General features: G+C 41.4%; 1 protein-coding gene across 1 annotated transcript in view; it reads left to right on the top strand.

Moving 5' to 3' along the window:
- Positions 1–17500, top strand: part of LOC143746296 (cadherin EGF LAG seven-pass G-type receptor 2-like) — a 91260-nt gene that overhangs the window by 63996 nt on the left and 9764 nt on the right. The window contains exons 15-25 of the mRNA XM_077238138.1: positions 1308–1491; positions 1591–1692; positions 3831–3925; positions 4904–5113; positions 5617–5800; positions 7241–7559; positions 7655–7822; positions 9658–9784; positions 11010–11210; positions 16243–16530; positions 17382–17452. Coding sequence (XP_077094253.1) covers positions 1308–1491; positions 1591–1692; positions 3831–3925; positions 4904–5113; positions 5617–5800; positions 7241–7559; positions 7655–7822; positions 9658–9784; positions 11010–11210; positions 16243–16530; positions 17382–17452 — 1949 coding nt within the window. The remainder of the gene's footprint in view (positions 1–1307; positions 1492–1590; positions 1693–3830; positions 3926–4903; positions 5114–5616; positions 5801–7240; positions 7560–7654; positions 7823–9657; positions 9785–11009; positions 11211–16242; positions 16531–17381; positions 17453–17500) is intronic.

Here is a 17500-nt window from a genome sequence, read left to right as displayed (position 1 = left end):
TAAAAACCTAATAAAAGGGAAATTCGGCACTGGGATATCAAGTAAAACGAAGCGTGAGACATGGGAGAGGATTTGTTTGCAGATCAGCATTGTGTCGCGGACCCCGGACGACTGCGAGAGGCGGTGCGATGCGCTACAATCTTAGTGAGTTACGAGTCCTCTCCACTGCTTTTAAGCTGTCCCAGATTTAGGTGCTGCTTTTAGGGCTAAAGTGCTTCGTGAGTTACTCTTAGTGAAACCCATGAGGAGTCCTACAGTTAGGAGTGCAAGCCCATTGTTTTTAGGAGTTGCTCCTACTGTAAATTCGCCAGTTAGGAGCTACTTTTAGCCTTAATATTCTTTGTGAATACGGCCCCTGATTTATTCAAAAATATTGAATTAAAATGTGTATATTTATTACATTATTTTTATATTGTTTAATCATTGTACAGTTTATTTTTTGTTATTCTATTTTTATATTGGTTGATACATTTTAACGTAATGTTTTTGTATTATATTACTTTATTTTAGTGTTTAAAAAATTATACAATTTATTTTTGTTGTTATTTTCATTTTAGATTGTTTAATAAACTACAATTTATTTCTATTCTATTATTTTATTTTAATATCAGTTAATAAATTAAACAAAGAAAAAAATTTGTTTAATACATTTTATATTTTTATTTATTTGTTATGATAAATTTTTTATATTGTTTTATAATTTGTAAAAAAAAAAATTATATTGGTTGATAAATTGTAATGTAAGTTTTTGTATTATACTATTTTATTTTAATGTTTAAATAATTTTACAATTTAATATTGTTTAATAAATGAAACAATAATTTGATATTGTTTAATACATTTTATAATTTATTATTATCTTTTATTAATAGGCCTACATTTTATAATTTATTATTATTGTATTATTTTATTTTGATATTTGAGTATTTAGTATTTTAGTATTTTAGCTATATTATTATTTATTTAATTTTAATATTGTTTAATAAATTATTTTAACAAATATATTTTTATATTACTACATTTTATAATTTATAATGATTATTATTATAATATTATTTTTATATTTGAGTATTTAGTCAAATACATTTTTAATTATATTTTTTATTTTAATATTGTTTAATAAATTAAAAAATATAATTTTATCGCATATTTATATATTTTAAAATTTATTATTTTTATTATATTATTTAATTGTTATATTAAACTTCTATCTAAAGCATTAAAAAATCCAAGATTTATAAAAAATCCCCTTTAAACCTGTAAAGCGCATCATTACCGTCATGATGATGCGATCATTCTCTCCTCAGGATAATCACTTCCTGCCGGCGTCAGGTGACGTGTGTGTGCTGTGCGAGTGTTACGCCGTGGGCTCGTTCTCCCGCGCGTGTGACCGGGTCACGGGTCAGTGTCAGTGTAAGCCAGGGGTCATAGGTCGCCAGTGTGACCTCTGCGATAACCCGTTCGCCGAGGTCTCGTCCAGCGGCTGCGAAGGTCAGACTCTCACACCCATCATACGCTGTTTTTCAGTGACCCTTCCCAGGATTCCTCCAGTCACGTGTGTGTGTGTGTGTGTGTGTGTGTGTGTTGCAGTGATCTACGACAGCTGTCCTCAGGCCATCGATCAGGGAATCTGGTGGCCAAGGACTAAGTTCGGTTTACCGGCTGCCGTCTCGTGTCCGAAAGGATCCATCGGTAAGAACCAAACACAATTTAAAGGGTCCTATAATGACCTTTTCACAAGATGTAAAATAAGTCTCAATAAAGTGTGTGTGTGAAGTTTTAGCTCAAAATACCCCACAGTTATTTTTATATAGCATGTTAAAATTGTCACTTTTTGAGGCTGAGCAAAAACACGCAGTTTTTGTGTGTGTCCCTTTAAATGCAAATGAGCCGCTGCTGCTGAGGCACAGGGGGCGGAGCTTCAAGAGCTTGTGTGTGTGTGTGTGTGTTAGCAGCTCTGATTACCTCACACAGACACACGCTGAAAATTTAATAAACTTAGCCTTTTATGTTCAAACCGGAGTTTGAAAGATGGAGAGACTCAAGAAGAAGTGACGACATGTAGACAACATTTCTGAATGGTCACTGATTAGTACAGGTATATTCTGTCATAATAATCTATAAATCGAGTTCCTGGGGGCGGGGTTTATGTAAATTTTAGGGTTAGTGATGTCACTATTGTAGTTCCTACCAGCCGTTTGTTGAAGTCCTTAAAAAGCGATTTCTGTTAAATAATATCTCCATTTGCTTTGTACTCTGAGTCATAACTGCAGATGTTGTTTATGCTCAAACATTACACACTAACTAAAGTTAGAAAAGGTAAATCATAATCAAACACACCCTTATCTTTCTGATGCTGCTCAAGTAGCCGTTAATTATTATTATTATTTCTAATTAAATTAATGTTCTTTACTTTAGTTCAATGTTTTTATTTAATATTCTGTATTTTATGGTACTAAATTATATTTATGCAATATTTAATCCGTTTATTACATTTTTAAGCATTGACCTAAAAAAATGAAATTTCTAACTTAAACTGTAATAAATCTTGAATGCTTTGGAGCCTCTTCTTAAAGAAGACGCTTGATAGATTATTGCTGAAGTGTTAAAAGTTAACTTAAACCTAACTTTTTAAAGTTTATTGTTATGGAAAATCTACAAAAATACTATTTAAAATTTTTATATGAAATATATATATTTTTCAAAACATGTTTAACTCTAAAACTGTGAGAAAATCAAAGTCATAAATCTAAACAAGTGTGAGCTGATATCTCAGTAAATGAGCGTTCAGTGAGATGCAGTACCGAACGCTTCCACTAGAGGAAACTCTCACATTCATTTCCAATGCATCATTTTTAATCACAAACAATCCAACTGTGACTATTTTTTTCGGGACCATTTAATCTTTTTGAATCATGTCCATGATTTCTTTGTGTTCACATTAGGACTGCAACAGCTAATCGATAAAATCGATAATAAAAATCGTCCTCAAAAATGTCGATGATCCCGCACCGATCCCGCACCGTTCCCGCACCGATCCCGCACCGTTCCCGCACCGATCCCGCACCGTTCCCGCACCGTTCCCGCATCGATCCCGCACCGTTCCCGCATCGATCCCGCACCGTTCCCGCATCGATCCCGCATCGATCCCGCACCTATCCCGCACCGATCCCGCATCGATCCCGCACCGATCCCGCACCTATCCCGCACCGTTCCCGCACCGATCCCGCACCGTTCCCGCACCGTTCCCGCACCGTTCCCGCACCGATCCCGCACCCAACCCGCACCGATCCCGCATCGATCCCGCACCGTTCGCGCATCGATCCCGCACCGTTCCCGCATCGATCCCGCACCGTTCCCGCATCGATCCCGCATCGATCCCGCACCTATCCCGCACCGATCCCGCATCGATCCCGCACCTATCCCGCACCGATCCCGCATCGATCCCGCACCGTTCCCGCACCGTTCCCGCACCGATCCCGCACCGATCCCGCATCGATCCCGCACCGATCCCGCACCGATCCCGCACCGATCCCGCACCGATCCCGCATCGATCCCGCACCGATCCCGCATCGATCCCGCACCGATCCCGCACCTATCCCCCACCTATCCCGCACCGATCCCGCACCGATCCCGCACCGATCCCGCACCTATCCCGCACCGTTCCCGCATCGATCCTGCACCGTTCCCGCATCGATCCCGCACCGTTCCTGCATCGATCCCGCATCGATCCCGCACCTATCCCACATCTTTGACAGATGTGTGTGCTGTTTAATGTGTGATATGTTTCCTCAGCGCAAAACTTTCATTCTCTGTGTTTAACTGCGCAGGAACCGCGATCCGACACTGTGACGAACACAAGGGCTGGCTCTCACCCAACCTCTTCAACTGCACATCCCTGAGCTTCAGTGCACTCAAGACACTGGTGAGACACACAAACACACACACACCTCTTCAACTGCACATCCCTGAGCTTCAGTGCACTCAAGACACTGGTGAGACACACACACACACACACACCTCTTCAACTGTACATCCCTGAGCTTCAGTGCACTCAAGACACTGGTGAGACACACACACACACCTCTTCAACTGCACATCCCTGAGCTTCAGTGCAATCAAGACACTGGTGAGACACACACACACACACACACACCTCTTCAACTGCACATCCCTGAGCTTCAGTGCACTCAAGACACTGGTGAGACACACACACACACCTCTTCAACTGCACATCCCTGAGCTTCAGTGCAATCAAGACACTGGTGAGACACACACACACACACACATCTCTTCAACTGCACATCCCTGAGCTTCATCACACTCAAGACACTGGTGAGACACACACACACACCTCTTCAACTGCACATCCCTGAGCTTCAGTGCAATCAAGACACTGGTGAGACACACACACACACACACACACCTCTTCAACTGCACATCCCTGAGCTTCAGTGCACTCAAGACACTGGTGAGACACACACACACACACACACACCTCTTCAACTGCACATCCCTGAGCTTCAGCACACTCAAGACACTGGTGAGACACACACACACACACACACAAACACACACACACACACACCTCTTCAACTGCACATCCCTGAGCTTCAGTGAGCTCAAGACACTGGTGAGACACACACACATACACACACACCTCTTCAACTGCACATCCCTGAGCTTCAGTGCACTCAAGACACTGGTGAGACACACACACACACACACACACACACACACACACACACACACACACACACACACTTCTTCAACTGCACATCCCTGAGCTTCAGCACACTCAAGACAAACACACACACACACTCTCTCTCTCTCTCTCTCTATCACTCTCTGCTACTGCATCATTCTCATGTGTGTGTGTGTGTGTGTGTGTTCGTGTCCACAGTCGGAGCGTCTGGCGCGTAACGCGTCTCTGATGGACTCCGCTAGCGTCCAGCACACGGCGGCTCTGCTGCGGAACGCTACGAGGAACGCGAGTGAGTTCTACGGCAGCGACGTGAAGCTAGCGTATCACCTGACGAGCTCGATCCTGCAACACGAGAACGGTCAGCAGGGCTTCAACCTCAGCGCAACGCAGGATGTGCAGTTCAACGAGGTACGCTCTATCAGCGGTTAGCTGAAGTGTTGTGTTAGCTGAAGTGTTGCGTTAGCTGAAGTGTTGTGTTAGCTGCAGTGTGTTGTTTATCAATACTAGTTTAATCTGGAAATCCGACTCATTTTAGCGAATCGGTTCATTCAAACTGTTCAGGTTAACGAACCAGTTCAAAAAATGATTCATTCGTTCGTTTGATTCTTTGCGTTTTTTTCATGGTCTGAGAACATTTAGCCCTCTCACTGTATTCCACTATTTTATTTAATTGTTAATTAGGCAGTATCAAACACCGATCTTCAACCAGATAATATTCTGAATGTTCTGATCCAATATGACATCTGACCTGTAATGCCTGAATCATAATCATAATCATACACCGTTCGTTCGTTGGGCAGAGGAGGACTGAGCGACTGAGTCTGGTTTCTCCACCAATCGCGATGCATGGATATAAAGTCCCAGCACTAACTTGACTATCTTCACCATGACTGTGCTCTTTCTTTGATTAGCACCTGATGCAGGTGGGCAGTGCCATCCTATCCGCGAACACACGCGGGCACTGGGAGTTTATCCAGAAGACGGAGGGCGGCACGGCATCACTGCTTCAACAGTTCGAGGAATACACCAACACACTCGCCCAGAACATGAGGAAGACCTACCTGAGCCCCTTCACCATCGTCACGCCCAACATCGGTCAGGACACGCATGCACACACACTTCCTCCTGTCAGCAAGCATAGACGTGCAATATCAGTGTTTCTGATTGGCTAAAGAACCACAGGCCACGCCCACTGACTCTTTCAGTCAGTAATAGACGTGTGATCATCACAACATTTCAGTGAAATCTGTCAAAGGCATTAGTGGTATCTTATGTGATATAGTGTTAGTAGGGCTGCCCTCGACTAAAGAATGTTCTAGTCTACTAGTAGTCATTAATTTATTCCATTAGTCGACTAATCGCGCGTTTATATTCATAAGCCATAAATCATAATAATGCCCCTTTAATTCCACATAAAATACAGAGCCTAATCAGCGCTCACATGCACACATAAAGCTTGCCACGGCGCAACGGCTAATGTAACGATTATGAATGTGTCATGGAAAAAAACTAACAGGAGAAGACCATCTAAACAATTAAATCATTTATTGTTGTTGTTTTCTGTTTTTTCAGCTGCAGAGATTAAGTCACAATGCTGACTCGTCATCTCCGCAGTAGTGGACGCGCCTATATGCACGTTTCATACAGATTACACAATCTGAGATGATTTTATTTTCTATTAGAATCTGTTCATTCTAATGTAGACATTTCAAGCTTTCTATAGATATATTTCTCATGTCCGTGAGGCAAGTACACGCTGAGTTTCTGTTCATTTATGTGATGCGCTGAAGTTCATAGAGACCGAGACGGCAGAAAGCACCATTATTTTACAAAAGCATAACGTTTTGTTGTTATTGTGAGTTTAAAGAAATAAAAGTAGACCCTTTCCAGTTTGCATTACTCTTATCTGTGTGACCAAAAATGAGGGAGTATTTTAAATTAAATGCAGTGATGTGTATGTCATGCAGTAAGCGGCTCTCCACACAAACACGCCTCCACGCCTAATAATAGCGCGCATTTGTCTAGGTTAGCATTAGAGCGAGCAGACTTTTAAAGTTGCTACTACTTGCATGTTTAAAGTTATATAATCCGTATTTGAGGTGGATGAATGATAGGCGAATGTTTGGATTTCCTGCCGTTAACGATTTGTCCGTCACAGACTGTGTGATTTCACCACTTCCTGTAGAGTTTTTTTTAGAGGTGGGCATAGATTAATTTTTTAATCTAGATTAATCTCACTGTAATCTTGGAATTAATCTAGATTAAAATGGCTCATTTTAATTCTGCCGAAGTCAAATAATGACTAAGAGTAAGTCTTTGAGAATAGTTCGCCTCACGTAGGGATGTGAATTTCTGCCAAAAGTGCCATTCGACAATAGAGGAGCAAAATAACTAAAAGAAGACCGACTAACCGACTAATAGAATCTTAATCGACCAAACCTCTTCTAGTCGACTAATGGTTAGTGGACTATTAGGGGCAGCCCTAAGTTTTAGTGTTTTGGTATTGTATAAGGACTCGTGCGTGTGTAATTCCAGTCATCTCCATCGATCGTTTGGAGAAGATGAATTTCGCAGGAGCCAAACTTCCACGGTATCAGTCTCTGCGCGGGCCACGCCCACTCGACCTGGAGACGGCCGTCACTCTCCCCGACTCCGTCTTCATCCCTGCCCCTGAGAGCAAAGGTCACCGGCACCACAGCGAGCCAATCACAGAGCCCGGCAGGAACCACACGGCCAATCGGAAGAGACGACACCCGGAGGAGCACGAGCAGGACGCCATCGCTAGCGTAATCATCTTCCACAGCCTAGCGGCACTGCTACCCGAGCGATATGACACGGACAAGAGGAGCCTGAGGTGAGAGCGGACCAGATGAGTGACTGAGAGACTATGATCACTGATTCACTGATCTAACGCCGTGTGAGTGTGTGTGTGTGTGTGTGTGTGTTTAGGGTTCCCAAGCGTCCAGTCATCAACACTCCTGTGGTCAGTATAACGGTTCATGATAACGAGGAGTTATTGCAGCACAATCTGGATAAACCAATCACGGTGCAGTTCCGCCTGGTGACCACTGAGGAGCGCTCTAAACCCATCTGTGTGTTCTGGAACCACTCCATAGTGTGAGTACTTGCATGATTAATACTCAAATGCTTGCATTATTGTGAGTACTTGCACGATGAATGCTCATATACTTACATGATTGTGAATACTTACATCATTAATACTCATATACTATATGATTGTGAGTTTTCACACGATTAACACTCATACTTGCACTATTGTGAGTACTTACACGATAAATATTCATATTGTCTGTGTGTGTGTGTGTATATATATATATATATATATATACATATATATATATATATTAGTGCTGTGCGTTAAACGCGTTATTAACGGCGTTAACGCAAACACATTTTAACGGCGTCAATTTTTTTATCGCGAGATTAACGCTCTTTTTGGCCTAGCAAACTTGTATTTTTTTCACATGCTGTTGCAACAACTAGTAACGTTAGAAAAACTACATCACACCGGATAGCTAGACCGGAAACAAAACAACAGGCACACCGCACGTACTTGTTTGGGCTTGCGCGCCGGCCAAAGAGTAGTAGGCTAACGTTACGTTTTGAGTGGATGGCGCGAGCGCGATACGCCGATCTAGAGACGTGCACTCTCAACGCAATAGAGTGCGGCGCGGGACTAGATTTGATGGCCGAGTGCGAGGGCGGGCTCGAGCGGTAATGCACTCACTCTGTGTGCGGATACGGGAGAAATAAAACGATTCGCGGGACTCCCGCAAACTAGAAATATCTATGAATAAAACATAAAAACTAATAAATTTTTATTCATATGTTGCAGAAAAGCAACAAGAACAACTAAAACAAAATAGAAACGATTTACAGGCCAGAGTTTCTTTTTATAACATGTTTGCAGCGTTGAGGGATGTAGCCAATCAAAGACATATGTGTTGATTTCTTGAACGCAATGGCCAATCAGAAGCATTTAAAATAGACTCCCCTCACCGCTCAAAGCAGACTTTTTGTTCAGTGCTGAATTCTGTATGCTGGCAAATCCTCTAATTATAACAAACAAAGTGTATATATTATGAAAGATGCATTGTGCAGTCAGCTTCACTGATAATAACAGATGTGTGAGATTGCGATGAACTGATGTCAGCTTTTTAGGAATTATTAAGGGAGCGCACTTTGCGCGCATTCAGTCATGCCAAACCATGCACTCAGTAGCCTGCTGGCTTTTATGTTATAACAGTGGTTTGTGTGTTAATGCTTTAATAACAAATAATTTATCAGGAGCATTTATGCTGATGTGTATGGTGGCGACACGTAGGCGAAAGTATTTGGAGGTAGCCTACAAAAAAAGAGTCTATTTGCGGGCGGGAGCGGGACAAAAATGTTGCGGGCGGGAGAAAGTAACATAGAAAGTAGTTGAGAACGTCAGTTATAACGACCCACCCACGTATTAAAAAAATGGACGGGTTTAAATCGGGCTCGGGCTCATAATTACAGTTTATGTGTCGGGCCGGGCCGAGCTCGGACACAATGCGCACGGGCTCGGGTCGGGCTTGATTTTTTTGGCCCCATCTAAGCTCTACAATGGATGACTTCAGACAGAAACACATGGATACCACAGCTAAGAACAAACTTACTGCTGATCCACTTTTCCATGTTGATAAGAGCATTAAAATTAGAAAAAATAATGAGACAAATAGAAATCAAGGGACATTTAGAATAGATAAAAATGTGCGATTAATCGCGAGTTAACTATGGCATTAATGCGATTAATCGCAGATAAATATTTTAATCGTTTGACAGCACTAATATATATGCTTAGCAACCACATAGGAACACCCATTCAGAACACCTAAAATCTTCTTGTCAAACACTTTGTATATAATTTGTAAATATAAGATGTGTGTGTGTCTGTGTGTGTGCAGTACGGGCGGTCCGGGCGGCTGGTCCTCGAAGGGTTGTGAGGTGGTCTTCAGGAACAGCACTCACATCAGCTGCCAGTGTTACCACATGACCAGCTTCGCTGTGCTCATGGACATCTCACGCCGAGAGGTGACACACCCAATCTAACCATAATAACCTGCTTACAACAAAGTCTTGTGTAGTTTCTTTATTTGGTGACAACCTGAAAAAACATTGGTTTTTTTTAGCCCCAAACCACCTTTTTTGGTCTGGGACAATATATCGATGCATCGTGAATCGAGAAATGATTCTGGATCGATTCCAATTTTTCAGAATGCATCGCGATTCTCTCTCGAATCGATTCTGAGTTTAGTTTTTAACAGCAGATAGCACTGTGTGATGGCACTGTGTGTAAACAGCTGTAATCTGCTGGCTTCCAATGCCTTACACACACCACTTGAACCTTCTATAAAATAATCATTCATAAAGTACGGAAAGGTTGAAGGGAATTACAAGGGTGTTTGCAGTGGGCTGTTTACTTTATTCTCGCGTCATAAAAGCATTCTGAGGTGCGAGTACATTCTCAGAATCAGCCGAACGCACGAGCGCTCTTCTTCGTGAGCATTTAAGCGTGCGGTTAAATACTAGCCTAGAGCGTCATCTTCTGTTAAAAACTAGCCTAGAGCGCCATCTGCTGTTAAAAACTAAGCTCAGAATCAATTTGCGATGCATTCGGAAAAAATTGGAATCGATCCACGAATCGTGATGCATTGATATAATGTCCCAGCCCTAATAGACATAAACATGTTGACTGTGACTCTAGATAGTTGTCTGAACTTGTTCATCCAGATAGCAACATTAGGGACTTTCTCACCGGAGGAGCCTTTTCCTAGTTCCTAGAACTATTGGCAGAAGTTCCCGCATGAACTATGAACAATTTTAGTTCTAGGAACTCCTTTTGGAGGAACTAATTTACTCCTACTTCAGAGTCGGTCTAAACCAGCGCTATAGGAAGTACAGTGACGTTAGTGTTCGCTGATTGGCCGAACGCACGAGAAACACCAGCCACCGCCATTTTAAAAAAAGGCTGTGTACACAGATTATAGCCTATATATTTACTCCACTAACTAACTCTACGAACACGCAACAAGGAAAACGTTCCTATGGGAACCATTAGTTCTCGGGGGACTATCCTGGTGGCTAGTTCCTATAACTAAGTTCCTATAACTATCCAGTGCGAAAGCCCCTATAGTGTCGGCCCAGATCCAGCCCACATCTAGTACATCTGGAATCCAGACGGACTGGATCTGGGCCGACACTATGTTGCTGTCTGGGCAGAAATGAAGAGCTGAACAAATGTGTGTCTGTGCTTCAGAACGGAGAGATCCTGCCGGTGAAGCTGATCACGTGGAGTTCGGTGGGCGTGACGCTGGGCTTCCTCTTCCTCACCATCGTCTTCCTCTCCTGCCTGCGGGCCGCCAGCAGCAACAAGACCAGCATCGTCAACAACGGGGCTTTCGCACTCCTCATCGCACACCTCATCTTCATCCTGGGCATCAATCAGGCCGATAACCCGGTAACACACCCCTTGTGTGTGTGTATGTGTGTGTGTGCGCTTGAGAGTGAGTGAGTGTTAGAGTGTTTGAGTGAGTGAGTGAGTATTTGAGTGAGTGAGTGTGTGTGAGTTAGTGTTGGAATGAGTAAGTGAGTATTTGAGTGAGTGAGTATTTGAGTGAGTGAGTATTTGAGTGAGTGAGTATTTGAATGAGTGAGTTAGTATTTGAATGAGTGAGTGAGTGAGTGAGTATTTGAGTGAGTGAGTATTTGAGTGAGTGAGTTAGTATTTGAATGAGTGAGTGAGTGAATGAGTGAGTATTTGAGTGAGTGAGTATTTGAGTGAGTGAGTATTTGAGTGTGTGAGTTAGTATTTGAATGAGTGAGTGAGTGAGTGAGTGAGTATTTGAGTGAGTGAGTATTTGAGTGAGTGAGTTAGTATTTGAATGAGTGAGTATTTGAGTGAGTATTTGAGTGAGTGAGTTAGTATTTGAATGAGTGAGTGAGTGAGTATTTGAGTGAGTGAGTATTTGAGTGAGTGAGTTAGTATTTGAATGAGTGAGTGAATGAGTGAGTATTTGAGTGAGTGAGTATTTGAGTGAGTGAGTATTTGAATGAGTGAGTTAGTGTTTGAATGAGTGAGTGAGTGAGTATTTGAGTGAGTGAGTGAGTATTTGAGTGAGTGAGTATTTGAATGAGTGAGTTAGTATTTGAATGAGTGAGTGAGTGAGTGAGTATTTGAGTGAGTTAGTATTTGAATGAGTGAGTTAGTATTTGAATGAGTGAGTGTATGAGTATTTGAGTGAGTGAGTATTTGAGTGTGTGAGTTAGTGTTTGAATGAGTGAGCGAGTGAGTATTTGAGTGAGTGAGTGAGTGAGTGTGTGTGAGTTACTGTTTTAATGAGTGAGTGAGTATTTGAGTGAGTGAGTGTGTGTGAGTTAGTGTTTGAGTGAGTGAGTGAGTATTGGAGTGAGTGAGTGAGTGAGTATTTTAGTGAGTGAGTGAGTATTTGAATGAGTGAGTATTTGAGTGAGTGAGTATTTGAGTGAGTGAGTATTTGAGGGTGTGAGTTAGTGTTTGAATGAGTGAGTGAGTGAGTATTTGAGTGAGTGAGTGAGTATTTGAGTGAGTGAGTATTTGAGTGAGTGAGTATTTGAGTGAGTGAGTATTTGAGGGTGTGAGTTAGTGTTTGAATGAGTGAGTGAGTGAGTATTTGAGTGAGTGAGTGAGTATTTGAATGAGTGAGTGAGTATTTGAGTGAGTGAGTGAGTGAGTATTTGAGTGAGTTAGTATTTGAATGAGTGAGTTAGTATTTGAATGAGTGAGTGAGTGAGTGAGTATTTGAGTGAGTGAGTGAGTGAGTATTTGAGTGAGTGAGTGTGTGTGAGTTAGTGTTTTAATGAGTGAGTGAGTATTTGAGTGAGTGAGTGTGTGTGAGTTAGTGTTTGAGTGAGTGAGTGAGTATTTTAGCAAGTGAGTGAGTATTTTAGTAAGTGAGTGAGTATTTGAATGAGTGAGTATTTGAGTGAGTGAGTATTTGAGTGAGTGAGTGTGTGTGAGTCAGTGTTTGAATGAATGAGTGAGTGAGTGAGTATTTGAGTGAGTGAGTATTTGATTGAGCTAGTGAGTATTTGAGTGAGTGAGTATTTGAATGAGCTAGTGAGTATTTGAGTGAGTATTTGAGTGAGTGAGTAAGTATTTGAGTGAGTATTTGAGTGTTTGAGTGAGTGTTTGAGTGAGTGTTTGAGTGAGTGTTTAAGTGAGTGTTTGAATGAGTGTTTGAGTGAGTATTTGAGTGAGTGTTTGAGTGAGTATTTGAGTGAGTATTTGAGTGTTTGAGTGAGTGTTTGAGTGAGTGTTTGAGTGAGTATTTGAGTGAGTGTTTAAGTGAGTGTTTGAATGAGTGTTTGAGTGAGTATTTGAGTGAGTATTTGAGTGTTTGAGTGAGTGTTTGAGTGAGTGTTTGAGTGAGTATTTGAGTGAGTGTTTGAGTGAGTATTTGAGTGAGTATTTGAGTGAGTATTTGAGTGTTTGAGTGAGTGTTTGAGTGAGTATTTGAGTGAGTGTTTGAGTGAGTGTTTGAGTGAGTGTTTGAGTGAGTATTTGAGTGTGTGAGTGAGTATTTGAGTGAGTATTTGAGTGTTGAGTGAGTGTTTGAGTGAGTGTTTGAGTGAGTATTTGAGTGTTTGAATGAGTTTTTCCGTGAGTATTTGATTGTGTGTTTTAGTGAGTGTTTGAGTGAGTATTTGAGTGAGTGAGTGTTTGAGTGAGTATTTGAGTGTGTGAGTGAGTGTTTGAGTGAGTATTTGAGTGAGTGAGTGTTTGAGTGAGTATTTGAGTGAGTGAGTGAGTGTTTGAGTGAGTATTTGAGTGAGTGTTTAAGTGAGTGTTTGAATGAGTGTTTGAGTGAGTATTTGAGTGAGTATTTGAGTGTTTGAGTGAGTGTTTGAGTGAGTGTTTGAGTGAGTATTTGAGTGTGTTTGAGTGAGTATTTGAGTGAGTATTTGAGTGAGTATTTGAGTGAGTATTTGAGTGTTTGAGTGAGTGTTTGAGTGAGTGTTTGAGTGAGTATTTGAGTGAGTGTTTGAGTGAGTGTTTGAGTGAGTGTTTGAGTGAGTGTTTGAGTGAGTATTTGAGTGTGTGAGTGAGTATTTGAGTGAGTATTTGAGTGTTGAGTGAGTGTTTGAGTGAGTGTTTGAGTGAGTATTTGAGTGTTTGAATGAGTTTTTCCGTGAGTATTTGATTGTGTGTTTTAGTGAGTGTTTGAGTGAGTATTTGAGTGAGTGAGTGTTTGAGTGAGTATTTGAGTGTGTGAGTGAGTGTTTGAGTGAGTATTTGAGTGAGTGAGTGTTTGAGTGAGTATTTGAGTGAGTGAGTGAGTATTTGAGTAAGTATTTGAGTGAGTATTTGAGTGTTTGAGTGAGTGTTTGAGTGAGTGTTTAAGTGAGTGTTTGATTGTGTGTTTTAGTGAGTGTTTGAGTGAGTATTTGAGTGAGTGAGTGTTTGAGTGAGTATTTGAGTGTGTGAGTGAGTGTTTGAGTGAGTATTTGAGTGAGTGAGTGTTTGAGTGAGTATTTGAGTGAGTGAGTGAGTATTTGAGTAAGTATTTGAGTGAGTATTTGAGTGTTTGAGTGAGTGTTTGAGTGAGTGTTTGAGTGAGTGTTTAAGTGAGTGTTTGAATGAGTGTTTGAGTGAGTATTTGAGTGAGTATTTGAGTGTTTGAGTGAGTGTTTGAGTGAGTGTTTGAGTGAGTATTTGAGTGAGTGTTTGAGTGAGTATTTGAGTGAGTATTTGAGTGAGTATTTGAGTGAGTATTTGAGTGTTTGAGTGAGTGTTTGAGTGAGTGTTTGAGTGAGTATTTGAGTGAGTGTTTGAGTGAGTGTTTGAGTGAGTGTTTGAGTGAGTATTTGAGTGTGTGAGTGAGTATTTGAGTGAGTATTTGAGTGTTGAGTGAGTGTTTGAGTGAGTGTTTGAGTGAGTATTTGAGTGTTTGAATGAGTTTTTCCGTGAGTATTTGATTGTGTGTTTTAGTGAGTGTTTGAGTGAGTATTTGAGTGAGTGAGTGTTTGAGTGAGTATTTGAGTGTGTGAGTGAGTATTTGAGTGAGTGAGTGTTTGAGTGAGTATTTGAGTGTGTGAGTGAGTGTTTGAGTGAGTATTTGAGTGAGTGTTTGAGTGAGTGTTTGAGTGAGTGTTTGAGTGAGTATTTGAGTGTGTGAGTGAGTATTTGAGTGAGTATTTGAGTGTTGAGTGAGTGTTTGAGTGAGTGTTTGAGTGAGTATTTGAGTGTTTGAATGAGTTTTTCCGTGAGTATTTGATTGTGTGTTTTAGTGAGTGTTTGAGTGAGTATTTGAGTGAGTGAGTGTTTGAGTGAGTATTTGAGTGTGTGAGTGAGTATTTGAGTGAGTGAGTGTTTGAGTGAGTATTTGAGTGTGTGAGTGAGTGTTTGAGTGAGTATTTGAGTGAGTGTTTGAGTGAGTGTTTGAGTGAGTGTTTGAGTGAGTATTTGAGTGTGTGAGTGAGTATTTGAGTGAGTATTTGAGTGTTGAGTGAGTGTTTGAGTGAGTGTTTGAGTGAGTATTTGAGTGTTTGAATGAGTTTTTCCGTGAGTATTTGATTGTGTGTTTTAGTGAGTGTTTGAGTGAGTATTTGAGTGAGTGAGTGTTTGAGTGAGTATTTGAGTGTGTGAGTGAGTATTTGAGTGAGTGAGTGTTTGAGTGAGTATTTGAGTGTGTGAGTGAGTGTTTGAGTGAGTATTTGAGTGAGTGAGTGTTTGAGTGAGTATTTGAGTGAGTGAGTGAGTGTTTGAGTGAGTATTTGAGTGAGTAAGTATTTGAGTGAGTTAGTGTGTGCGTACGTGAGTGAGTGTTTGAGTGAGTGTTTGAGTGAGTATTTGAGTGAGTGTTTGAGTGAGTATTTGAGTGAGTATTTGAGTGAGTATTTGAGTGAGTATTTGAGTGAGTATTTGAGTGTTTGAGTGAGTGTTTGAGTGAGTGTTTGAGTGAGTATTTGAGTGAGTGTTTGAGTGAGTGTTTGAGTGAGTGTTTGAGTGAGTATTTGAGTGTGTGAGTGAGTATTTGAGTGAGTATTTGAGTGTTGAGTGAGTGTTTGAGTGAGTGTTTGAGTGAGTATTTGAGTGTTTGAATGAGTTTTTCCGTGAGTATTTGATTGTGTGTTTTAGTGAGTGTTTGAGTGAGTATTTGAGTGAGTGAGTGTTTGAGTGAGTATTTGAGTGTGTGAGTGAGTGTTTGAGTGAGTATTTGAGTGAGTGAGTGTTTGAGTGAGTATTTGAGTGAGTGAGTGAGTGTTTGAGTGAGTATTTGAGTGAGTAAGTATTTGAGTGAGTTAGTGTGTGCGTACCTGAGTGAGTGTTTGAGTGAGTGTTTGAGTGTGTGAGTGAGTGAGTATTTGAGTGAGTTAGTTAGTGTGTGCGTGCGTGAGTCAATGAGTGTGTGTGTGTGTGTGTGTGTGTGTGTGTGAGAGAGTGAGTGAGTGTGTGTGTGTGTGTGTGTGTGTGTGTGTACCCGTGTGTGACACAGCTGTTCTCCCTGCAGTTCCTCTGTACAGTGATGGCCATCCTGCTGCACTTTTCCTGGATGTGTGTGTTCTCCTGGCTGTTCCTGGAGGCCCTACACGTGCACCGCATGAGGAACGAGCTGCGCGACATCAACTTCGGCCCCATGCGCTTCTACTACCTGATCGGCTGGGGAGTCCCGGCCTTCATCACGGGGCTCGCGGTCGGGCTCGACCCCGAGGGGTACGGGAACCCCGACTTCTGCTGGCTCTCCCTCTACGACACACTCATCTGGAGCTTTGCGGGACCCGTCGCATTCGTCGTGTCCGTGAGTGTTTGAAATTAACACCCGCCAACCCTCCAAATGCGGGTTAAAATCAACTGTGTCAAATCACTAGCAAATTTGGTGTGTTACTTATTATGTTTACTCACTTTGCTGGGGAAGTTCGTGTAAAGGCCAAATATGAGCAGATTTAGCACAAATACTGATCATCATGATATATGACAAACGCGGTCTTCATTTCAATGAACGAAAAAGCAAAAAACTTCGCCACCACCATCCCCAAATCCCATTTTTTTTCCTTTCATGTCACTTCCTCCTCCGCCCATTCGCAGTGACATATGTGACCCTGGACCACAAAACCACTCACAAGGGTCAATTTTGTGGACAATATTTGGCTGAGATGCAACTATTTGAAAATATTGAATCTGAGGGTGCAAAAAAATCTAAACATTGTGAAAATCGCCTTTAAAGTTGTCCATTTATGTTCACAATTTAGCTGCATTCACTCACAAAATTAAATGTTTTATACATTTACGGTAGGAAATTTTACAAAATATCTTCATGGAACATGATCTTTATTTCATATCCCAATGATTTTTGTCATAAAAGAAAAATCGATAATTTTGACCCATACAATGTATTGTTGGTTATTGCCACAAATATACCCGTGTGACTCGTGACTGGTTTTGTGATCCAGGGTCACATATATATTCCTAACCCGAGTTGCATGATGATTTACTAAATAAGTACATAAATATCAATATGCACATACTAAATAGTAGTAATAATAATAATAAACAAATACATAACTTATAATAAATAAACTCCAATACAACACTTATTATGGACAAACGGCTACAACAGTGTGTGTGAAAGTGTGTGTGCTTCTCCGTCAGATGAACGTGTTCCTGTACATCACGGCGTCGAGAGCGCGGTGTTCGCTCGGACAGAAGAGATCCGCGCCGGCGTGAGTCTCGTTCACACTCAATCCTCAAGTGTGTGTGTGTGTGTGTGT

Source organism: Siphateles boraxobius, unplaced genomic scaffold (assembly GCF_051911475.1).
Source record: "Siphateles boraxobius isolate OS27281-9 unplaced genomic scaffold, OSU_SipBor_1 216, whole genome shotgun sequence".
In the NCBI taxonomy this organism is placed as follows: domain Eukaryota; kingdom Metazoa; phylum Chordata; class Actinopteri; order Cypriniformes; family Leuciscidae; genus Siphateles; species Siphateles boraxobius.
Note: the sequence above shows the minus strand (reverse complement) of the source record. Positions and strands in the feature narration are given on the sequence as shown.